General features: G+C 36.3%; 1 protein-coding gene across 7 annotated transcripts in view; it reads right to left on the reverse strand.

The window, feature by feature from the left end:
- The window catches only part of RYR2 (ryanodine receptor 2), a 746950-nt gene that overhangs the window by 125921 nt on the left and 594735 nt on the right, over nucleotides 1–26294 (reverse strand). For all 7 annotated transcript variants that reach the window (XM_067025663.1, XM_067025662.1, XM_067025661.1 and 4 more), the window contains 5 exons: nucleotides 24210–24331; nucleotides 17562–17611; nucleotides 6163–6223; nucleotides 4675–4913; nucleotides 3105–3186 (listed from right to left, as the gene is read on the reverse strand). In XM_067025663.1, the coding sequence (XP_066881764.1) occupies nucleotides 3105–3186; nucleotides 4675–4913; nucleotides 6163–6223; nucleotides 17562–17611; nucleotides 24210–24331 (554 nt within the window). The remainder of the gene's footprint in view (nucleotides 1–3104; nucleotides 3187–4674; nucleotides 4914–6162; nucleotides 6224–17561; nucleotides 17612–24209; nucleotides 24332–26294) is intronic.

Below are 26294 nucleotides of genomic sequence, written 5' to 3' on the forward strand. Positions count from 1 at the left end.
GATAATTAGGACATCAAGAAATTACAAAGAGCACGGGATTTGATTCAGACAGACCCAAGTCCTGATCTTAGTCCTAACACTGTGTCATTCACCATAGGAAAATTATTTACTCTTTTCAAGTTTTTCCTTCCTTACCTAAAAACAGGGGTACAGAACTGCAAAATTTCTGGCACATAATATGGGTTCAATAAATGTTTTAAAAGAATGAGAAATACTTTATTTAAGAATTTAATAGCCTAAAATGTTTCATGTATGACCCCAAAGTAGACAATCTATTTGCCAGACATCTGACTGGGCTAGTCCTTTTATTTCATTAATAATTCATCTGAATTATTTAATAGTTCACTTTAAGATATAAATTCAATTAGTAACTCTCAGATCAACTCTGATCATTTCTGTTGCTATTCTGGAAATAGCAATTTTTCTTTTAAATGAGTTGTATTAAAATAACTACTTTTCTTTTTAGTATAGTGTCATTTTTTTTAAAATACCTTTTACTCAACTTCAAATTTTTATTTTTATATTCTCCCAAACTCACTTTATAATTGCAAAGCTAGCTGAAAAAAATATATATCTTTTTTAAGAATCTAACAGAAAGATCCCAAATTCTATCAAGAAAAATACCCAGGCAAGAGTAGTAACAACAATAACAGTAACTGCTGAGGTATGAGAGCATTTGGACTACCAGATATTAAAATGTATTAGAAAATACTAACAATTCAGGCTAGATGGTATTTGCTCTAATCATTTAAAAATCAAATAATTTACAACAGAATTTCTAGAAATATAACCTAGCAAATATACTTAGAATATGATGAAGAGTTTGTTTTAAATCAGTAAATAAGAGAAATATTTAATAAATCATTATATTAGAGACATGGTGGACAATTTTAAAAATTGACTTTGAATTCTACATAACACCAAAGAGAAACAGGAAACAGATTCATTTCCAGTAAATCCCTTCATACTCCAGAGACAAACATTTCAGACATTCCACGCCTCCCTCAAGCGTCTCACACTTGTTTCTTCAATGGTCATCTGGCTGAAGACTCAAGTCAGACTTCACTGAGACAATGAAGGCTATTACACACAGAACTATTTACACCTGACTTATCTTCTACCTGTTTCCCATTGAGTAGAGAAAGTTCTCAGTCTAAAAAGCCTTTGTTCTCAAAGATGCATTCCTGATTACCCCACGTCATTCTCTGTACTATGTGCCAACCCACACACAAAAACTTGCTCGTTACGTTCATCAGTTTCCTTGTTTTGTTTCTCTCTCTTGATATAAGCTATCTGAGAGCAGGGATCTATTTGTTCACTGTTGTATCCCAGAACCTGACATTTGATCAGTATTAACTGAATGAAGAAAAGGATTAAAAAGTAAATCTAAACAACTGAAAGCATGAAAAACCTAGGAGAATAAATATTTGAATTTCTAGCTATTAAGGGTATAGTATAAACTTCTTAAAATCATGAAACGAAGGGGGTGAAACATATATGGTATAATTGCTAGATGTGATTATATAAAAATCCAAAATTCTCATGTCATAAAAAACTATCTGCACATAATGATTTGTATATAAGCACTATAAAGGTAAAAAAATGCTAAAAGTCATAAAAGCAGGAGAAATAACAGGCAAGAAGTTAATAGTTGACAAATACAATGGTTATTACTCATCAGTAAGATAATACATTAATAGAAAAATGGACAAAAAGTGAGAAAAGGCAATTTATAAAATAAGTACAAATGGTAAGGTAAACACACACACACAAATAGTTCGTAACTGGTAATGAGAAAAATGCATTTGAAAATAAAAATAGGAACTCATTTTCAACTAATAAATTTATAAATAGTAAAAAAGGATAATAATCAGAAATGAGAAATGTGAGGAAATGAGAATTCTCTTGTAAAACTTTAAAATACAAATTGAATCTTTTTTTTTTTTAAAGATAGTAAAATGTGTATCACAAACCCTTAATATATGCATACTCTTTAACCTAGATCTCCAAATTCTGATAACGGAAATAAAATAAACATACACAGAAAACTATGAACATAGATCTAGCATTATTTATGTAAGTGAAAAAGAGAAAAGAGCCTACATGTCAAAAATAAAGGAACATTTCAATAAATTATAATACTTCCTTAGGATAAAATACTTTATAGCCATAAAAATCATATGAAACTATTGAAAGTTTAACTTAAAATGCAGGTAAAACTTTTAAAATATTCAGAGTAAACTCAATTATCTTTTTCCATTGATCTACTTTCCTATCTCTTTGTAATTGTCACCTTATTTTAATTATTGTTGCTTTTTAAGTCTTAATGTTTGGTAGGTCACGTGAATGCCCTTATTACTCTAATTTTCTCTCTCAGAATTTTATTGGCTAGTCTCATGCATCGATTCTTTCAAATGAACTTTTAAATTTTTTTTCAAGTTCAACAAAAAACAAATTTCTACTTGAAATTCTTTATAATTAAGATTAATTTGGGGAGAATTTACATCTATTCAATATTCTTCTCTCAGAATATCCTTTGACTTATTTATTTCATTTATTGGTCTTCTATTAGAATGTCTTTTTATTTCTTCTAACTTTAAAAAAAGCCCTCTTTCTCTTCTCTCCTCCACAGAAATCTTACAGAAGTTGCCCATGTGATTTCTCTTGTTCAGTTCAGTGGGGACACCTTATCTTACTTGACCTGTCCACAACATCTGACTCTGCTAATCTTCTCCTCTTGAACTTGAGAACATGAAAAAATTAACTGCCTATATTCATTCTTATTTTGTATTTCCAATATAGAATTAGAAACTGTACTAGCAGATTCCTTCGTAAGACTCATTAACACTAAGTTTAAACTTTATATTAAATATAGGCTTTACCACTATGGCTTTACATTTTCTGTTCATAATCCGCAATTGTCTTTTATTATATCAATTCAAATTTAGCTGAATGATTGTCTAATTACTCCCAAGGAATTTAATATGTCAATCTGATTGTTTAGTTTATGACTAAGGAAAAAGTTACAAAGTGAAGACCCTTGAAATAAATAATCATAACCCTTGAAAAACTATTAATACAAAGTTAAACTTTAAAAATCTTACCTTTCCACATAAATGCTCTTGCTGGTTCCCAATGCATACAAGCTAGTCAGAATTCTATAACATGATACCTGTACATCTTCCACTAAGGAGAAAGAGAATCTCACTTTAAAAAAAACCACTTGTTATCAATACATTGTCCTGAGAAAGTTTAGGCTAACAACAAAATTCCATATTAAAGGCATACTAACATTTTAATATTTGAAAAAAAGCAATGCAAGAACACACACACACATAAAATGAAATTTAAGACCTTTTTCTCAAACAAAATTCTTTTCTTGAAGAAGCTGAAAGCATTCTAAAGAATTGTGCTCTGATTATACGGACAGAATATTATCAGGAACAATTTCTTTAGCCATAAGAATAAAGGATTTCTTCAAGAACAAAACTAAGCACAAGGATATCTGGGAGGACAGGTCCATTTTGACTCCTGTTCCAAAGGTATATAAAGACTGTACCTTTTATTTTAAGTCTCAAGTGAACAAGAATGCTAGATAACAGGGTGTATCATTTATTTCTGAAATGACCTGAAATTCAAGGCATAAATAAGTCACTCCTGTAGTTTTTAAAGCTAGAAAATCAAGTAAAACCTCTTAGATGATCTCTGATCCAATAAACATGTTCAACAGTCAAAGAATACTAAGAACCTTGGATTTCTAATGGCAACTCTGCTGCCATTTCCCAGAGGACACACCATGACATGAATGGAGAAATCACCCTCATCCCCCATATTTGTTTCTGTGTCCACGTGGGGCTGTAAGTAATGCTCCCATTGGTTCAAGCAGTGTCAATGTCAATGTTTTGAAACTAGTGGTTATGTCATTCACTGATGAACAAAGGTGGTTTTTACACAGAGCTGTACTTCACCGGGGAGACCTACAACACTGCGGATCTACAAGCAAAACCCACTTGACTGGTAGACAAGGGCTTGTATCATTTTTCATGTTCATACAGGCAGGAGAGCAGGAACTTAGGTCATGTGGTTCCTTTTCCATGCAACCTTGGGCATTCTGTGGATATTTTTAATAACCACAGAATTCTAGCCAGAAACGGCTGATGAAATCCCCTATGAAAAGATACTAAAACCTATAAACAAAAGATATTTGAGCCACCCTAGTAGGTCAGTTATTTAGACACAGAATTTGTCTCAGCAGTCTTCAAATTTATTGATAGGATAGCTTGCAGAAACAATCTGCATCGACTCAGAAATAACCTGAAAACATTTAATGCTGCATGTCCTTTGGTGAAACTGCATTAGAAAATTTCCATGGAAAGAGACACCACAGAAAGTGTAAACTTTGGAACTTGGATGTCAACAATGAGGGCATGACTGTCCATAACCAGTACCTTACTGGTCCCTTCTGTGAATCCATGTGATTCAGAGACCTATCTCTATTAAGAATGGTTTTGGTTTTGTAACTCAAATGTCAACCTAAAGTGTTCTCAAAAACAAAACAAAACAAAACAAAACATTTTAATGTATAAGCAGTGTTTGAATAACCTCGATGCTGTGGCTGTTAATTTGTGATTGTACTACGTAGATAATGAAACTCTAAGTAATAGATTTACATACATATTAGATCTTCTCCGAACTGATGCTGGCCAATATGCTCAAATAATGATGACAGCATTGGCAACAGTGCCACCGTGGTATAATTGATAATCTGAGTAACACCTTTGGGTTGGTTTCGGGTGTGGGTGAACTGGCCCTGCTTAAGATTTTCCATCGTCTTCTCCAGATCCTCTGCGGCATTGTCCAGGAAAGCTCTGAGTGCACTTTTGACACTTTCCAGGCCAGTCTTCATCACAGTCCTAGGGAGTAAAGAAGACACAGCTTATATCTTGTGAGAGGAGCACGTGAAATACACATAAAACATGCTTCTACATCGTGTTTATTTTTGTCCATGACAACATTCACTCAGTCAACTCAATTTTTAAAATCCACTTTGAAATAATTCTTTCCTGATATACTTGAAGTTACAGCAATAGCACTCCGTAAATGCATAACGTTTCCTAAATGCCTTTGTAGTCAACTTAAATTAGGACCTCGGAGCAAACGGCAGTTCTAATGCTTTACGTTTTCCACCTGTGGTCTCAAATATTGAGAATATTTACTTGATAACTAAGAAACCCAGCTCCTGAGTCAGTTTAGTTCATCTCCAATCCAACAAAACTAGAATGTTCCCTGAGGCTGTGGGTGTGAAAGAAATATTTAATGCCAGATAAACCACGTTACCGAATGATACGGATTTTTTTTGTTTGTTTGTTTACCTTAAGGGTAACAATCAATCTTTGCTAAATAAGCTCTGAAGGCTGAACTTTGTAGAGAAGTGACATTCTAAAACCGCTACTTCTTGTAGAAAATGAAGGTGTATGGTAGCAACTCCTTTCTTCATTTATTATACAAAACACCTCAAATAAACTTTTAAACACAAAAATGGATAATTCAAGAGTATCACCGCATATTCTCATGTAGAAGACTTTTAGGAACTTTTATTTAGATGTATCCTGGATAATAAGTAAATTAAATGTATGGCTTAAAGGCTGAATCAATCATGCTAACCAAATTGGTTTTGTATTTGGATTTCTGGTCATTTTAATAGTAGTGCAGAATAGAAAGTGCACAGACTTGGAAACTGGTATATTTCCACACTTACTATGCAATCTGAAGCTTCACTTTACTCATCTATAAAATGAGAATAAAACCTTCGTATTTCCTATAAAGCTAAATGTTATTAGAAATATGCAGAACAACTACCATGCCTTGAGGCTAATAAAACCTCTAGAGTTGTAGCTCATCATTTTTACCTCACATAATACAGTCCCAATTCAACCCTCAATTACATACCGAGCTGCTACAGAAATTACTTAAAATTTAAATATCAATATATATGATCATAAAAATAATAAAAGGCCACTGTATTACTAATTTACAAAAGATATTCTTTTCACCTACATTAAAGTCTTTATTGCAGTTCCTAAGAATAAAGACATTAGGTTCTTCTTATTCTTGTATATCATTATTATACTCATTGATTTAAATAAAAATGTATCCATTTACCTTGCATCCAAAGTCTGACCCAAAATATGAAGACAGTTGACAATTGATGTTGCATCATTTCCTAAAGAGGAAACAAAAAGCTGCATAAATTGCCCTGAGAATTTCTCAATGTTCTTCTTTTCTATTAATATGTGTTCCAAAAATTAGTCAAGGGCACAGCTCAGTAAGGATAACTCAATTCAAAAGATTTTTTGATAATCAAGTTTAAAATCATGCAGTTTTTCTGCTGAAAAGTGGTTGTGCGAATGTAAGTAGAAAAGCAATAAAGCATGTCTCATCAAATAGCTGACATACTCAAGAAGCATTCAAAGCACTGCCTCAGGCTAAAGATTTTTAACTGCATTCTTCAAATATATCCTCCTCTCCATACTAGCTCACCTTATTTTTAAATCATATTGTATGCCAACTTTTTAAGTCAGCTGATATCCTTTGTGAAATAAGGTGGGCTGAAAGTCTAATAAATTTAATTTCCTTTTAATTATCCCAAGTATGTCTGCTTTCTTATTGCATTCAACTGCATTGAGATGAATTAATTTGCCTGAATTCAATTGCATTGACATGAACTAATTTGCCTGAATGTTGTTTGTCTTTGGTGAAAAAGTAGTACCAAACTATCATGCAAAAAAGCATCAGAGGCTGAATAAGTTAAACATTACTCATGAGATATTTGAAACGGGGGTGACCCTTCTTGAAAATAAGATGAAACTCAGCCATTCTGATTGGCATATTTAATCACAAAGTACAGAAATATGAATCACATAATTAGTACACATATTTTACTTTATGATAAGGATACAAAAAAGAAAATATGAATTCAAAGTAACAAAATGATTTGACCACTCACAATACAGTCTGACACTCATCACTTCCTCATTCCATACTTTCCTATTTGTAATATATATAGTCATTCCCTGGTCCTTAGGTTAAAAACTCCTAATTGAATGTGAGTTTTTAAAACATTTGAGCACGTTATATTCTTTATACACAAAAGAACCCTAAAAGGAACAAATGAAATATACATGGAAATAACTGCCTTAGAATATAGGCATACCAGTTTAGTGATATGATGCAAATAAGAAAATCAATAAATAAGGTATTCATTGCTGAGACTGTTGAATTCTTTCAGAAAATGTTCCATTAATCTCGTGCTTTGAATCTCAGAACTTCCAGGTAATAATGAAGACAAAATCAGCAGAAGGACAGAATTTGTCATGCTCCTGTCTACTGACTGGTGGCAGTGCTAGGGCTTCTACAATACTATAGCCCTTAGAAGTATTACTCATTTAATTATTCATTCACTCAATAAATACATGTTAAACACCTGGTACTCTTAAACTTCCAATAATAAGCAAAAAAGATTTCTCATGGTACTTGCATTTTAAGGGAGGCAAGCAAAAAATAAATCAGTATGTAACATAATATCAGGCCACAGTAAAAATATATGAAGCAGGGAATAGGGATTAGAGCAACAGGATAGAGTAATAGAGTGAGTAGTCACCAGAGCCTCCCCAAGAAGGTGGCATCTGAGCAGAGATTTAAATGAAGTGAAGGAACCAACCATGCATATAACTGGGAGAAGAGCCCAGGCGGTGGAAACAGCATGTTTCCGGGGCAGAAAATGAACCTGGTGGTCCAGGCAAGGAAGTCAAGAGGACTGATGTGGGCAAATTCAGGGGAAAGGAGGAGAATGTAAGGTGGAGAGGAGGGAAACCGGTTCTAGAGCCTTGCAACCAGAGCAAGCACTTTGGATTGTGCTTCAGTGGTTAAGAAGCCACCGGCCAATGCAGGGGACGTGGGTTCGAGCCCTGGTCTAGGAGGAGCTCACTTGCCATGGAGCAACTAAGCCTGTGAGCTACAACTACTGAGCCTGAGCTCTAGAGCCCGTGTGCCACAACTTCTGAGCCCATGTGCCACAACTACTGAAGCCCGGATGGCTAGAGCCCGTGCTCCCCAACGAGAAGCCACTGCAATGAGAAGCCCGTACACTGCAACGAAGAGTGGCCCCCTCTCGCCACAACTAGAGAAAGCCCACGCGCAGCAACGAAGACGCAACATAGCCATAAATAAATAAATAATAATAATTATTATTTTTTAAAAAGAATGTATGTTAAGGTTTTGCTTATGGGTTGCATGTTGGTGACGGGGAAAGGAGGCAAGGATGACTCCATGATCATTTGCGTGAGCAACTGTGTGAGCAGTTGGGTGAACAGTGGTAGGATTCAATCATGTGGGGAGAGCCCAAGGCAGGAGCAAAATGTGTGGGGAGGGGAGCGGGGAGGGTTGAGAGTTCTGCTTCCAACAGGTCAAGTGTGATGGGCCAACTCATCTCAGGTAGAGATGTAGGCAACTGATACAACAACCTGGAGTGCAGAGATGAGATCTGAGTTAGAGCTGTAAACTTGGGCCTCATAAGCACATGGATAATTTTTTAAATCATGCGCCTGAATGAAATTAGCCAGCATGAACATAAATACAGAAGCATAAAGGTCCCAGAGCCTCCAATGTTAGGAGGTAAAAAAAAAAAAAAAGGTAAGAAGGGTGCAGCACAGAAAATAACACAGGGAAGACCCAGGAGGAAGAGGGGATACAAAGTGATGCCTGAGTCTCATGCAACCAAATTCAGCACCAAATCAGGGGCTGGTCCCTTACTCTCTTCCTCAAACTCACTGTCTCTTCACGCAGATTATCAGTGTTTGTACTTTGTACTCAGCTTATCCATGCCTTTTTCCAAAAGGAGGTCCGGGGTACTTTAAACTTCCTTTTGTATAAGCTCATGAGGTGTGATTTTTGTTTGCTTTGTTCCCTGATGCAGCTCCACACATAGAATAGTGCCTGATTTAGAGGAGGGGCTCAATTAAGTATTTGTGGAATGACTGGAATGTGAGTAAAAAGAGTAGGAAAGGGCACCAGTGGCCAGACAAGTTCTGTGGGTCAAATGAAAATGTGTGTGGTGAATATGAGACTCCTGTGATTGTTAGTCACAAAACTATAAACTATATCAGCTGACACACTTCGGTACACTCCAGAGCAGATACAGTACAACTTTAAATGGAAACATCTCATTGTAAAACATGGTGGAGAAAGGACCCTAAGGAATGTAGTAACAGTATTAACTGAACCTTCAGCATTTGAATGTATGGACCAGCAAAAGTATCAATTTTATTGGCATGTATAAATGCCTAAACTAATGGTTAGTCTTGAAGAGATAAAGTGCGAAGTAAGGCTTTTAAATAAAAAAGCAACCTGGATATGGTCCTTCTAAAGGCTCTCCAGATCACCATAATCGGGAATGTCAGTCACGCGATTCATAAGAACAGGAAGGGCTAGACAAAGCGTAGTAAGATGGTAAAATTTTAAGGTGATGACTGTATTTTTTCAGTTCTTAACTATATGTAATTTCTTAACTGCTCTGATCAGTATAAAAACCAAAAGTTTGATACCTTCAACTCACGTTTTTTCAAGGTTCAAGCTACTTTCTTTGTCTTCAAATATAACTCTCATCACCTCTAAATTCTTAGGGAAACACTTATGGATTGCCTATTTATCTTTAAGATTGTATGTTTGCATCAGAGTGTGTGTGTGTGTGTGTGTGTGTGTGTGTGTGTGTAAGCGTAAAAGGTACAAAATTAAAATCACAGCTCATACCTGAATCTAATAACAACATACAGCACTGGGTTTTTAAAAACATTGTTAACCAAGTCTCACAAAATAATACAACTCTCTAAATAATAAAAATAACAAAGCTAAGGCTGTTAAGAGTCAAAATATCCTTTTTGTATCTTAATCCCAAACTGTTTTGTGGTTTTTAATATAAGATTTCTATAATTCAGGAGTTTTCAATGTCATCCAAAATTTGATATATCACGTACCACTTGTTTTATAATCTGATTTATTGAGAATTCTCAGAATGTTGACTTTCTCTCTTCTGGGAAAACAGTTAACAGTCATTCTAATTTTTATTCTTCTTCTTTACTTTTTCTAGCATGGCTTTTGACACAGTATCTCATTATATTCTCTTCTTTGAAGAAATGATTAATTTTGGAAAAATCCTTATTAATAACATGAAATAAAATTATGGTAGAAGATACAAATTTCTCTCAAAATTATGAAGAGACAGAAATTGAAGCATGTCAAAGATTTTATTACTTCTGAAGTCAGTGATATTATAAAGAATAAAATTACTGAGTCCCTAACTTGGTGAGAAGTTTCAGTTAAACTTAGAATATATATTACACATTCTATTCATTTGTCTCAAAGTCAGGAAATTCTCTCAGAGTAATATGTTGAAATGAAAGAAGTATCTATCTCTGTAGTACAATCTTCTGATAGTATTTTCATTATAGGTGTCTGAGTCTAATGTTTAACCTCTATAAGAATTAGGTTATTTTTTTATATAGCAACTCGAATCCAGGAAACTCTTGCCTTTATCATACACACTGTCACAAAACTACAGAATCTTTAAGTTAGATAAGACCTTAAGGATCCTCTAGTGATGAATACCATACTCAAAACAGATAACCAACAAGGACCAACTGTAGGGCACAGGGAACGCTGCTCAATACTCTGTAATAACCTAAATGAGAAAAGAATTTGAAAAAGAGGAGATACATGTATATGTATAACTGAATCACTTTGCTGTGCACCTGAAACTAACACAACATTGTTAATCAACTAGACTCCCATATAAAATAAAATTTTTTTAAAGTAGCAGATTGTGCTACTTATTTTTCCTATTTTCCTTGACTATCATCCATTTTATTTAACCTTCAGGTTTACTGACATAAAGTTATATATAATTTTCTAACAGATTGTGCTACTTTTTAAATTTAAACCATGACATTCTCAAAATAGTGACACATTTAGTTCTCACATATGCACTACTCTCAGAGATTCTTAGTGCTTTAAATGACTTTCCTTTCATCATATGTGTCCTATTAAACAAGCACAAGCACAATGTGAACCTTCTTAGGGATAATACAAACACATACAGTCATTCCTCAGTATCCACAGGGGATTTATTCCAAGACCCTCCCCTAACACCAAGAATCCAAGGATGCTCCAGTCCCTTGTATAAAATGGCATAGTATTTGCATATAACCTACACACATCCTCCTTTATACATTATTAAATCATCTCTAGATTACTTAAAATACATAATACAAAGTAAATGCTATGCACATATTTTTGAGGGATGGCGATTTCAAGTGTTGTTTTCTGGAACTTTCTGGACTTTTTTTAAAAAATATTTTTGATCCCTGATTGGTTGAATCCATGGATGCAGGGCATGCAGATAAGGAGGGATGACTACTAATTTTCTAGTATCTCCTGATACAAGATAGCCCCTCATTTAAACACATGAAGGGGGTTTGGGGTCGGGGATAACAGAAGGATCAACATAAACTTATTCCACTAATTTTTTAATCAGGGAGAGATACCAATTGATAGAATTCACTATATTACTTTATTTACTAATAAAATTCTTTAAAAATTAACATGAAGATTTAGGTACCAGTTTAATCATTCATACTCGCCTAGAGGAAAAAACAAATACTTTAACAAGACCTATTGTTTCATTTAAGCACATGATAATACTTGTCCAGTATTCCTGAAGCTAATGTGGGAACTGTATTAATGATGTTCTAGGGTCACTGAGGTCAACCAGAAGGAATGTTGGAGTATGATGCTCAATGTTGCAAAATGCTTGCTTTATTCCAGGCATTCCTAGGAATCTTGTCTGTCATCAAATTTGGAAATTCTCCATTAAATCTGGGGTGTCTCTGGACAATTAACTGTCTTGCTAATATGTTAAAAACTCACCAGAAAACAGGAAAGTAGAAAAGGCCTCTACCAAAATGTTCACTGCAGCTCTATTTACAACAGCCAGGACATGGAAGCAACCTGAATGTCCATCAACAGATGAATGGATAAAGAAGATGTGGCACATATATACAATGGAATATTACTCAGCCATAAAAAGGAACGAAACTGAGTTATTTGTAGTGAGGTGGATGGACCTAGAGACTGTCATACAGTGTGAAGTCAGAAAGAGAAAAAACAAATACCATATGCTAACACACATAGATGGAATCTAAAAGAAAAAAAAAGGTCATGAAGAACCTAGGGGCAAGATGGGAATAAAGATGCAGACCTACTAGAGAATGGACTTGAGGACACAGGGAGGGGGAAGGGTAAGCTGTGACAAAGTGAGAGAGTGGCACGGACATATATATGCTACCAAACGTAAAATAGGTAGCTAGTGGGAAGCAGCCGCATAGCACAGGGAGATCAGCTCGGTGCTTTGGGACCACCTAGAGGGGTGGGATAGGGAGGGTGGGAGGGAGGAAGATGCAAGAGGGAAGAGATATGGGAACATATGTATATGTATAACTGATTCACTTATAAAGCAGAAACTAACACACCATTGCAAAGCAATTATACTCCAATAAAGATGTTAAAAAATAAAAATTTTTTAAAAATTTTAAAAATTATAAAAAAAAAAAAAACTCACCAGAAAACAGAAAAGTAGAAAAGACCTCTAAATGATAACTCTTTTGTGCCAGCCTTCTCAAATAGTTCCTCGAACTGAACGGATCATTATTGGCAGAGTTTAATGATTGTTTGAAAAGTCATTAATCATGTGTTACTTCCTTCTCAATATAAGTGCCCTAAGTGTTTTCATGGACCACTTAACGAATTTTTTAAAAATGTGATTCTCATAAACTATGAGATAAGTGGATATTATATTTTTCCTAATATTCTCAAGGAAAAAAATGCAAAGTCTGGGTTATTCATGAATGTAAGAAAATTCCAAATTGATAGAACTCATCTCATTGTAGTAAGCATCTGCTGACTTATCTATCTTCTCTGTTAGACTGTAGACTTCTTAAAGGTAGGACCTGGTTGGTTGATTAATTCAGTCATCAGATATTTATAAAAGAGCCACTATGCACCAGACTTCCTGCTGGGCTCTGAGGATACAAAAATAAGCCCTCGAAGGGCTGAGTTTTGGGTCAGAGAAAGAAATTAATCTAGTAACATCATCAGTGAGATGAAGGAAAAGTGTGCACAGCTATGAGAATGTTATAATAGTAGAAGGAGAGAGTATAATCAGGGAGGTTGAGGAAGGTCTTCCTGAGAGAATACTATTTGGGTTAAAATCTGAAGGATTAGTAGTTAACTCCCCATTGTGGGTGTGAGGGACTGGAGAGGGGCGTGTGGTGTATGGGATCCCATCTCCATCAGTAATTACAGCATGTGCAAAGGCCCTGGGCAAAAAGGAATACATTTTCACGAAGCAGAGAGAAGGCCGCTTAAGCTGAGGCATCATGAGGAAGCCAGAACGTGCTGGGAAATGAGGATGCAGGGGTACACAGAGGACAGACTCTCAAGGACTATGTGGCCAGATGAAGAATTCTGATCTTTATTACAGAGAAATGGGAAGCCACTGGCTACACAGGAGTGTATTCAGTGATGAAACCATTTTGTTGTTCTGTTTTGGTTTTTGGTTGGGGAGGGGGAAAGATATGACTGCTTTGGAGCACAGTTTAGAAGGGCAAGAGGGAATTCTAAGAGAAGAGTGAGTACGTTCGTGGAGGCATACAGGTAAGAGACACCTGTAGATTGGCGTAGGGTGGTAGCAGCAGAGAGGGAAAGAAATCTGCGCTTTTCTATCCTCACAGGCTAAGAGTACGTTCACACACAGCAGACACAAAACTGGTTACTGAAAGAATGCACAAAATGAACATCATTCAGGCATTCAATTCATTTTGACATGTAAAAAGAAAGCTGTTAAGAAGTCTTGATACACACACACCTGTGCCACCATAACTATCCCGGCTGGAGTTCTGGTTACCAGATTCTCTTTCCCCTACAAATGACTGAAAGTCTAAAATAGGCTGTAATAGTAGGACTTAAGTATCCTCTAAATGCTTTAAAATTAGGCAGTTAGAGAGACAGAATTTTCACTTTGCATAAGTGGGCGACAATGGTAGGATTAAAAGCAGTATTTCGTTAGTCAACAATGTGTCCTTGAAAACAGCAAATGGGATCCTTATTCCTTGTCAGCCTGCCTGCGTCTTACCCCGTCCTGATTTTCCAAAATACAAGCGTGTACCAACTTGCAATCACAAGCATTTCGGAAGTCAAAAGGGAAGCCTAATATAAAATAGATGTTATTTTCCTTACTAATTTTTTCTTTAAAGTATTTTAATAGATACCCCAGAACTACTGTTCTGTAGGGAATATGGCTTGTTCCCCTTTTTTAAAACCCTACCTTTTCCTAAGATAAAAGGAAATGGTTTACACACCTTCAAAAGAATATATGAGGCATAAAAACATGACTCATCTCTCTTTAATTCTTAGTGTGCTTCAACGTATAGAAAATATTTTAAAGTAGATAAAAGATATACATAAATATAGAAGTTCAAGTTTGGGGAATCCTCACTTTACATATCAGAAAAATTTCTGAACAGCTACAATCTGGCAGACACCTTGGAATAAATATTCCATTACTGATCATACTCAGCTCCCCACAATGACCACCAACAGGACAAGAGTTTTGACTTCTGGTTTATTTTAATGCTTCCCTCTTGTCTCCAATCCCACCTTGCTGACATGCTTCAGGTTAATGTATCTCTTTCTGTATTTTTGCTCCTTGACACGAAGCCCAAATATTTCTTTGTTAACCTCAACTTTCACTTGTCTTACTTTATTCTTAGGCTAGGTCATGAAACAATTTTTTGAACTAAGCACAGGAAAAACATTTTGATCATCAGTTAATGTCTGCCAGAATACAGAAAAAGTATATATAATGTAAAGATAGGGTGAAAGAAAAAATAAGAGATTAATATGTCTATATGTTTACAAAAGACCACTGTATGTATGCTGTTAGGTCTCTCTCTCTCTCTCTTCAGGAAAATCCACAATGGTATAATTGATATATCAAAAAGTAAATACTTGGATTATACAACTTTTGCTTTGATCTGGAAATGGCTAGATTATAAAGGCTTCATGGCGCATGTATTTTCAATAACCAAGTTCCCTAGTTTAGTGTGTATGTAATTTGATTTATCTAAATAAAAGCTGTACAAATAAGACTAAGAATACCTTAGATTTGAAAGGTGTACTGTTACAGTTTACACAGCACTTCAACATTCATCATGTCATATGAGACTTTATACATGCAATAGATCTCTAAAGTTAGTAGTTATTTTAATCTAGTTTAAAAATGAAAAAAAAAAAAAAAAAAAAAGCCAATAACCAAAAAACAAAGGTTCAAACAAAAGTTGTCCAAATCATTCAGCTGGTTTAGCTGCAAATACAGGACTTACATACAGGTTTTCTGATTCAAAGCCCATTATTCTCTCCAGGACATCATGTTAACATCTAAAACCACGCTGTAATTGTAACATGTAAAGTTTACATGTCTAAGACTTAACATGCTAACACTTTGACAAGTCTGTATTAGCGTATGTTTGATTAATAAAAGCTTCTTGAAGTCTGTATTATTTTACAAGCAAATGCCTGAGCAAATATGAAACAATAATAAGACACTAGAATAATATAAAGACTGCATTAAAATATGCTTTTGAGATAAAGATACATAGTAGCTCTCCAATAAATTCCTGTTAAAAATAAAAATAATAGTATTTAGAGGCAAAGGGATTTAACATACAATGCCTAAATGAAATACAAGAATCACAGAGAGACGGAATGAATGTTAAAATCCAGTTCTTCTCCTCTGACTGGTATGACAAGTTATATTACGCATTTATCTTCAACTATTGAACCCTTAATATATTCAAAGGGAAAAGAGAGATTAAACAACAGGTAAAATTAATACATGGTAATGGAAGTCTACATTAGTAGACCAGTAGATTAGTTTACATATAGTACCTTTGCAGAGGGTTATAAATTGCAAAATGGCACAAGGCAGCCTTCTGGGATACTGAAAATGTTTTACGTCTCGACCTGAGAAAATGGGCAGATGCATGTAAACTTTCATCAAGCTACGTCACCACGCTGTTCTCAAGATATGTGTGCTCTGCCGTACACATGGAATGCCTCAAAAACTTAAAAAAATAAAAATATAGCAAAACATAACATGGGAAACCAAGAAGTTAAAATATGTAAGAAGCTAGAGAGAGCACAACAGAAATTATTATTATGGGGTCCCCATCAGAGCCTTCCCCTATCATGAGAAGGTTCAAGAGTAAACAAAAGCTCTGTCTGAACAATTTTCATAGAAATTTTTCTATGATGAAGAGAAGTCAAACAAAAGCCAGGCAACTGGAGAGCTTTCTGAAGACAATTTCCCCGTTAATTTGGGATAACTGAAACATTAATGCAATAACTCAGGCAATTTATGAGAAATGTATCTTAAAAACACTCAAATACTGGATATAATAATATTAGAAAGCACATACAGCATTAAATAGTCATATCCAGAAACTATCATTTCTCAAAAAAATGTAAAGAGTGTAAAATTTATTTGCATATATATACACATACACACGTACATGTACCTAGTTCTCAGCTTATCCACTTTGGCTTTTATAGAAATGACTTAATCCTTAGGTTTTCCTGTGAATGGAATGGGACTTATAACATCTCTATCAGTACACTCAAAGTTTTCTTACTGAAGTCACCCCAACGCTGTCTCAAAACCTATAGAGCATTGAGCTAAAATTTGCCTTGGCAGTTACGAAGCCAGATGCAGGAAAGTGTAAAACATAAACTCTGCCGACTGCTATAAAGTCTTAAAGCCCCACGGCAAGGAGAGTCTGTGGAAAGTGAGTGACCGCCCTGCAAGGCTCTTTGAAAGCAGGTGTTTGGGAACATGAATTTCAGCTACGTGAATTCTCAGAAATGAACAAAACCTGACTACTATGGGGTGAGGGGTGCTAGAAAAGTCGCTTTTGCCAAATCCAGGCCTCACTGTCTCTACTATGAAACTCCAATGTCTGGAATACAGTCGACATGCAAATCTGTAGTCAAGACCATGAAAAAAGTAAGTGCGGTTAAAAATTGTTGGTGTATAACACTTCATTACTTAATCTATAAGAGATAACCAAACACAAATTCAGAGGCCCAGTTTTGTTTTGCTTCACCCCTCTGAAATAAAATATGGCAGAAGCTGCCATTTTCATTCGACCTTTAATAATATAACCTTTTGATTTTCAAGTGTGCTTTGGACTAGCACATAAAGTTACAGTCTTCAATTTCACCATAGGTAATGCTACTTCTAAACAACCGTGAGGACTTTACCTTGGCCTATGACGACCATGCATGCAGCCATGCAAACATGCATTCATGCAACATAGCAGCACACAACACAGTGCAAAAATGGCAAAGAAAACCAAGTGATGGCCATGCTAGTATTTGTTCAAGGGTCTCCTTACCAAATAGTGAAATCCTATGCCTGACAAGAACTCCAAGTTTGCAGAATAGGCTGAAGACAAAAGAAAAACAAAAGAGAAAAGGGAAAAGGGGAAGGGAAGGTAGAAGAGACAGGGAGAAATTAAATTAAAATAAAAAAAAAAAAAAAAAAAAGAAGAAGAAAAAAAGAAAAATAAACAGCTGATATATGAGCCGGAAAAAAGCAACATGATGTCACGCAGAAAGAATCAATTCTCTGAGGAGAATGTGGAGTAAAGATATCAAAGAAAGAGTCTGTGAGTGCATGTCTTTAACAAACATGGTTACAAAAGAACAGATTATAAGGAACCCAAAAAAAAACGGAAAGCAAAGCTAATTAATATAAAAGCAATCTATATGAACCCCGTAAGAATATAACTACTAGAAAACCACAAGGAGAAAAATTGAATTTATTCTGCCCCACAGTACTACTGAAGTTCTAGAAATCTGTTGTTGTTGTTATGGATATTATTTAACGATGGAACTATGGCGCTTTGGGCATAAAATGTTTACTTTTAGTATGTTTTATCATTTGACCTTTCCTCCTCCCTGACCTTGACCACACCCCTTAGACATATACCAAAGCACCCAGTGAATCTGAACACAATGAACTAGAGAGAGAATTTAAACAACTGATAATCCCTCAGAGGAAAACATTACAGACTTGATAACTTAAAAGGGCTTCTAATGCTAATTCATGAGTTGAACATAGATTTCCTCTAGACTAAGTTCCTGGGTCTTCATGTCCTTCCTGGTGGTCACCAATGGGAGATTCCAAATAAGGGCGCCCAGCACTCAACATGATGGCATTGGTACGCACGAATGCTTGGATCGCAACCCAGAGCCTGGGCAATACCCGTTCTTGTCCTGTCGCGTCTGTCACCAGGCAGTCTGGTGGCTTTCTTGCTGGGCCCTATTTTTAGGAACATCTTTCGTTCAGTTCCATGCTACAATCAGTCCCTTCTAAACATCCCTCAGGATTCAGCTCAGACATGTTTACTCCAAGAAGCCTTTTCTAACACCGGGTGTTCCTTCACCACTCCCAAACCCAAGCTCAAAGAAGTCCCCTCCCAGCCAAGGGCCACCTGCAAATATCTACCAGGACACTTAACCTCTCATATTACAATTGACACTACTTGCACTTCTATCCAACACTCTTTTGAACCCTCAGAGAGCACCGGTGGTCCACAGCCAGAACTTAAAAGCTCTAACCTTGAAAATCCACTTGTACAGCACCCCCTACACTCAGCTTGATTTTCCCAATCATGATGACAGCTATGTCCTCACTGCCCCATCCTCTCTTGCAAAGCTTTCTCATCACCAGCAGTGTGGAGATGTACACTCGTCAGGACTGGGGAGACAGGCTCTATGCCATGGAATACAATGATGGCAACTGCTCATGGCAGAATGGGAGAAAGGAGTCAGGATCACCTTTGTGATGTGGACCACTTTTATTACAGTAGGTTTTGGCCATCATCTCTCACTTCAGTAACAATGTGAAATAACGTATTGGTGAAAATTAATTATAGGGCATGGGGTAGCTTTTCCAAGAAAACATTCATCCGAAAGTGCTTAAGTGACTTCGAGGTCTTGGGAAATCTCTTATCAGTGCTAAATTTTTTTCAAACAATGAACTATTCAAGTAGATGTTAGACATAAGATTAGACATTAGCTCCCCCACATTATTTATCTTTAGGCTATAATTGAAATGAACAAAGACAATAAAACAAAAGCAACTTTCTCCAGGTGCCCTCATTCACTGAGCTTTCTGTGTGTTAACAAGATCTGTCTCCATGTAAAGAGAGTGATTACATCTTAGAATTGTACACATTCTGGATTCTTGGAATCTAGTCTATTTTAAGCGACATCTTTTACCTCTTACTCGCTGACACTCTCTAGTATCCAGAGTGAAACATTCTGCAATGATGTTGAATTTATAATACTAGGATTACGTTTTTAACCTATGAATTTGAATTACGAATTTATAATACTAGAATTATGTTTTAATCTAGACCCGGGGTGTTTTGCAGTGATAAGAAACAGAATTACTCTGTATCCTGAGCACATATATGTTGGAGAATCTCTCCGAAAAAAATGACTTCTTATGATATCAGCTACTTCCTAACTCTAGGTGTTCCTAATTAGTAACAGATATGCCACCAGAGAGAAATAGAGATATATAAAAAGCTAAGTCCTAAGAAAAGACAAATCGTATCTCTCTCCCTTCCTGTGCCATCCTCTTTCAGGGTGTAGCTTCTGTGCAGACTCTAAGGTTTGATTATTATAAACTCTGGCTTATAGTTTTTCTAAAGACAATTTCCATAATCCCATTATCCCCTTTCTCTATATCCCTTCATTATTAACATTCTTAAGAATTCATTCTGCAGTTTCCTCCCTGACTCATTGCCTTGTGAGTTTGCTTTCCACCTCATCGCTCTCCTGAAAACACTCTCTTGAAGTTCCCAATACCCTCTAAGTAGCAAATCTAATAACCTCCTTTTCAGTCTCCATCCTGGAGGGCTCTCCCCAGTACCTGGCATCATTAACTACTTAAATCTGTGAAACTCTGGTTTCTGTTTTACAGTATTACTTCCCACTTCCTCTCTAATTAATTGTTCTATTCTTCAAAGATCCACTTCTGGAAACCCTGGATATGTAATAATTGTCCAAGTTTTGTTCAGACCTTTCAGCTTCTCTCCGATTCTCCCTTAGTTTCACCTGCTTTCAGAGCTTTGAGCAGGAGATGGGTATAGATAATCCCCAAATATGTCATTTCTTGCCCTGATCTCTCCAACACCAAACACCTACTTCCCACTTTTTGCTGGATATCTCCAGCTGAATGACCTGTTAGTACTTTATCCTTCCATACGTACCTCTTTAACCAAATTTAAACTCTTCTCAAAACTAGTTCTTCTGAAGTTTCTTGTTTTCGCTAGTGAGACTGATATTGTTCCAATCACTCAGCACTGAAACTTCAGCCCCAGGTTGGCCTCCTTTCTACTTGAGATAGGACTCAATACCGAGGCATGCTTATTTTCCCTCTTCCGTGTTTCTCAGACGCAGCCCCTCTCTGCATTTACATCTCCTGTGCACTTCCAGCACTTTATATATGGCTCACTTACACTCATCACAATGTAGTTCATGGTTAACTCTATATGCATGTGTCTCCTCAGCAATACTTCTAAGTCCATTAAAGTTGGGAACTGTGCTGTTGTATCCCTGTGTTGATCCTCAGACCTAGGACAGCACCTTGTACCCAAGGGGCATTCAGAATACTTGCTGAACAAACCCATGCGTAGCACCACCTACTGGAAGTAGCACTTCTGTGACAACAGCTTGCATCCCTGCCATAGCTCCTGATGCCTGCCATGGCTTCCCAAGCCATGCTACTCTTATCAATCCTACTTATGCTCCCAGACTGTCTTCATTCTTCTATTTAAAAAGCGTCAATGGCTTCTTGGTGCTAATGAATTAAGTAAAAAGAAAAAAAGATATTTTGGCAGTTACTCTCAATTACAGTGTTCCACCATGAATCTACGTAAACCTATATTTCTCCTAAATGACCAGCTTCTAAGCCGTACGTTGTTATCTAAAAAATATACCTTTTTCTTAATCTCTGACCTACATATTTTTTAAGATCAACTTTGAATGTCATGACTTCCAAAAATCTCCAGCCCATCCATACCCATCTAAGGGGTTCTTACTTTACTTTGAATCCTATAGCACCGCTCAGCTTTCTGCTATTGGAACGATATTTATTCCCATATACTTAGCCACTGCCAAGTATACTCCTGGAGTGCAGATACCCCATCTAACTCATCTCTGTGGACAGGACAATACTGACTTTAGACAGGAAATGCTCGATACCTAATTTCTAGTACCAGGAGGTATCTAAACAACTAATGGGAACAACCTGGTTTTAATTGTGGAGAAATTAATTTAGACCCACATAACTACTGCTACAGCCAACGGTTAAATACAAATTAAAACGATCATGGCAATGCTCATTATGTGTATGCGGGTATGCTTGTTTATTCACAGTAGCAGGGCCAGTCTTTTTTTAAACTTGTTTTATTGTATTTTTTTACGTATTTTACTCAATGAAGTAATATTTAACTGAAGTAGTAAGAAATCAGAGATTTACAAATTTCAGTGATTCCATTTCAACATGCCAAACAATCTATTTAATTTATTTTTGTTAATGTGATAGTGATGTTGGTTGTTTTAAAACATATCGTTATGATTATTAAAGATATTTTCATTTTAAAAACTTGGAAAACACATAAAAATAGTAATATAAAATCTACAATGCACTACCTAAAGAAAACAACCAGTAAATTTATCCCTAACCAGTACTTTTCTATACATAAAAATTTAGCTTCTTTTAAAAAATCTAAATCAATACTATTTGAACAAATGTTTTATTTTTTAAATGATAATTTTCCTAAGTTATCATGTATTTGTATCCATCATCATTTTAATGACTGGACAACATGTACCATAATTTATTTACCATCACCTTATTCATTTTTCAACTCTGACTTTTTTCTCTCTGAGGATAAATTCTACCTATGTTTGGCATTAAAGTACTGTGAAGAAATCAGTTACTTCTGTTGTTATGTCTCTCATTCCTGCGCGTTGGAATTTTAATGGCATACGTTCCCTTTTTCGGAAGTGCTAGCGGGAGAAGTAAAACTTACCAACCCTCTTTCCAAGAAGTGAAGAAAAAACTGAAGATGAAATCATTAAAAACTGGGGAAGTGTTATTAAAGGCCCCAAAACTACATCAACGGAGGCTAGCACAGAATCGTGATGTTCTTCTGATTTCTTCTATGAGGGATATAGTTGGTAAAGGAGAATTAGTTACTTCTGTAGTTAGTGAACAGTTCTTAAGAGTAAAACTGTAAAATGAATGGTGAAAACAAGACACAATAAAAGGGGAAGGGAAACAGCAGAACTTGCATATATTTTTTCATTTTTTCCCCTATATTCTGCAATTGTATTTTGATTTATGTTAATGAATGTGATTAAATTAACCACACCCTCTAGGAACAAAGCTTCTGTTACAAAAGGTTAACTGGCCAGGAAAGACTAGGAGACTCTGCAGTAGCCTTGGTTCCATAGTGTTTAATGAGAACTTGGTGTTCTGGCATTTTCCAGCTACTGTGTGCACTCACCATCCACAGGGGAACACGGGGCCAGTGGTGTGGATGAGCGCGCGTGTGAAATGAGGAGAGATGGGTCTCTCTCTCTCTCCTAGGGAAGGCGGAAAGAAGGTCATGCCATAGTGGGGAAGGGGAGGGGGTTATCTGCATCTTGGAAAGTAGCTCTTCCTTCCCTTTCCTTCTGGTAACACAGTTGGTGGAACCAAAGTAAGTCACTGGAATGGATGCTCTGTTATTTTAACTATCATCCATTTTATCAACTTCACAGGAAGCTTATTATTTGAAGAAGTTTGGCAACATTTTTAATGCTGCTGCAATCCTACATCACATGATTGGCTATCTATCGGTTGGTAGACAACCAACTAGACAATAAATTTGAGTAAAGAGATGAGCTTAAGATCCCACACCCAGGGCTACGCACCACAGGAATCTTACTTCCTCTTTACCCTCTGGGGACAGTCTATATTCAATGTCATCTCAGCCCTGTCCAATAGGCTGATACTGCACTGCCATTCAACATACCATTAAAGTCAAGTCTATGCTATTAATCTAAAACTGCTCTAAAAAAAGTCTTAAGAAAAAAAAAGAGGTTTGTTTCCCAGGCAAGCCGCTGATGACAGATCCATAGATACTGTGAAATGATAAATGCGTATTCTTTTAAGATGTTCAACTTGTGATAATACTGCTAAACGGCAACAGATAACTAAAAAAAGTCAGGAACCAAGGAAAGCCTGTATTCTACTTTATACAGCGTACTCATTTTTACAGAAATGTTTTTCAAATACAATCTAAAAGCTTGGTTTGGACTCTTGTGCAATGTAATACAGAAGAAGACTTTCTCAGTAATTGCTTCTCATGTATACTAAGTTCTGGCAGAATTTTGAGGACTCCAACTTGAAATCCCCAGCAGAATCACAAATAAATCTCCGAAGAATACTTAGGTTTAAAGAGAAATAAGAAAGCACTGCTAGGATGCTGGCTTGACTGGTGTGAGCAGAAAACTTTAAAAAGTATATATGTTTACTTCATTTTATCCCAAGATTGTTCATAATTTTTTAAAATTTAAAGTTACAATTTCTGAAAATGAGATTCTGCTGAAAAATACAGGCTGGCAAAAACATTAGATCTGAATAAATTTTCAGGAATCCAATGTTAAAAAGTATCATTTAACAAAAAATACTAATACACTGATGCACCTCCAGCCTCTACTTGTGGATTCTGTATTGGGTATTTTGTTCCTTCTACTCAGCATTACATTTAGCAGTAAAATATAAGAAAACTCAACACCTAGAACACATGTATTAACTTGCCCAAACCATCCTTCTCAGAGTGTTTGATTCCAAGGGGCCAGGGGCCGGGGAACATGGGTGGGAACTCTTTGCATGATCCTACTTCAAGAACCTGAGATGCTCTTTCTCAAAAGGAAATACACTTAAACAATAGTCTTTATTTTTTATAGCTGTTTACCTAGTCACCATTTCTTTCTCTTTGTTTGATGCATGTCCTCCGGAACAGAGAGGTCTGCTTGCTGCAGATAAGAAGTATAAACGATGGTTTTTGAAATACTGATCAATTAAAGGAAGAACAACCTGAAAGAAAGGAAAAGAAAACAGATCTACACAGTGGACTCTTCCAGGGGATGAATGAGTGCTGAGTTTTTAAGAACAGCCAGAGTTCTGTCCGCATGCAATAAGTCCCCAGTATCCACAGCCATGCCAGTCAGCACCATTTCAAAGTATGCCTCTCGTAAGTTTCACTCTGCTGTCTCCAGTCCCTGTGTGTGTGTGTGTGTGTGTGTGTGTGTGTGTGTGTAATTATAAAAAAACACATCAAATTTTCAAAGGTCTGAAATTAGTCTCAATATTGTCTCAAAATGAAACAGTCTTAATATTTTCACATCATGCAGTTCCGTGCCTGAAAGTTTCAAAAATAATCAGTGATGACCTTCTACTGAGTCTCTACTATGTCTGAGTAACTGACATGCTATCAATTCATGTATCCCAGTAACCACTCTGTATGGTAGATGCCATCATCCCTGATTTCTAGGTATTAAATTAAGATGCAGAAAGTGAATGATTTACTCAGAGTCACATTGCCACTTACCTACCTGCACAAAGCTCTTACCTGGCCTCTGTCAAAGCCCACCTCCCAATCCTGCCCTCTAATCCTGATGGCTGTTGGCCAATTCCTCCCCATCCTCCATCCACAGGCTTTGTACCTGCCATTCACGCTGTCTGAAATGCTCTCCCCACACCCCATAACCTACTCACTTCACTCCTTCTGCAGACCTCAGTGCAGTGGCACTTCATCAGATAAGTCTTTGCTGGCCTGTCAACTAGATAAACTCCCTGTATCCTCTGGTCTTTGAACATCATGTGCAATTTTATATTTTATATGTATGATTTTTGGGTTAGTCTCTCTCCCTAAGAGTCTACAAGGCACACATGAGAAAGAAAATTTCTGGGTTTGTTTCCCATTAAAGCCCTCTCCTGGCCTCTATTACTACTGCTTGTTCTGTTTCATTTACCACTGATGCACCAGTGCTTAGGACCTTGTTGCAAGCCTGTAGCAAGCACTAGATAAATATTTGTTGAATAAATAAATGAAAAAAGTAATAATAACTGGCATTACCAGTATTTAGACTCAAGCCTGTCTAAATACATTTCTTCCCCTACAAGGTAGGTATATATTTTAATAACAGGAATACAAAAGCTTTTAGTGATCTTCCTAGGAAGTGGTGACACTGCCTGAACTTAGTGATTGACATATAATAGGTACTCAATAAATATGTGAATGAATGAGTCACAGACTTAGTAGAAATTAAGCCACATTAGGCATGCATCTGCAAACAAAATCACTAGGGGCGCTGAGTGCACAGGCAATGAAATACAAGAATGTATTTTAAATGTGTGATTAGAGGCCATGAATACAGCACTTCTGATCACTGGTTCTCAAGGGCGATAACATCCTAGCAGAACAGATAACCAGCAATGTGCAGCCCACGAGAGACTTCAGAGAACTGATACAGATTTTGGGTGCAATACTGAGTGGAAAGAAAAGACAAGAGAAATCTCCCTTACAGTAAAGGGTACAATTCTGAAAACATATAATAGAAACCAAATATTAATCAATCAAAACAACATGTCATTTTGTAAATGACCTATAACCACCAAATGCAAGTACTTTGAGAGGAAATGGACAGAAATCATTAGGTCTTCAGGTTAACTAAAACATACTGTAAATAGGAAAGCTTCCCAAGGGCATTCTGTCTTTGTGACAGTGAATCTCCAGGACATAATTCAATGCATGGCACAGACTAGGCTCAGGGTAAACACTGAGTACGTGAATGGACCCAATGTGGACTCTCTGCAACCCTTCATCTCCTTCCCGTACTGGCTGGAATGTGCACACAGCAAATTCTTGATGAATTCGTATTAAACGGAATAAATAAAAATCATGGGATATACTCTAAATATGAACAATTGATCCTCTCTGAGCCTCAGTTTTCCTCTCCTGAGTAGGCTTCAGGTCCCACAAGGATTCTATAGTATA

This window comes from Kogia breviceps, chromosome 2 (assembly GCF_026419965.1).
Source record: "Kogia breviceps isolate mKogBre1 chromosome 2, mKogBre1 haplotype 1, whole genome shotgun sequence".
Lineage (NCBI taxonomy): Eukaryota > Metazoa > Chordata > Mammalia > Artiodactyla > Physeteridae > Kogia > Kogia breviceps.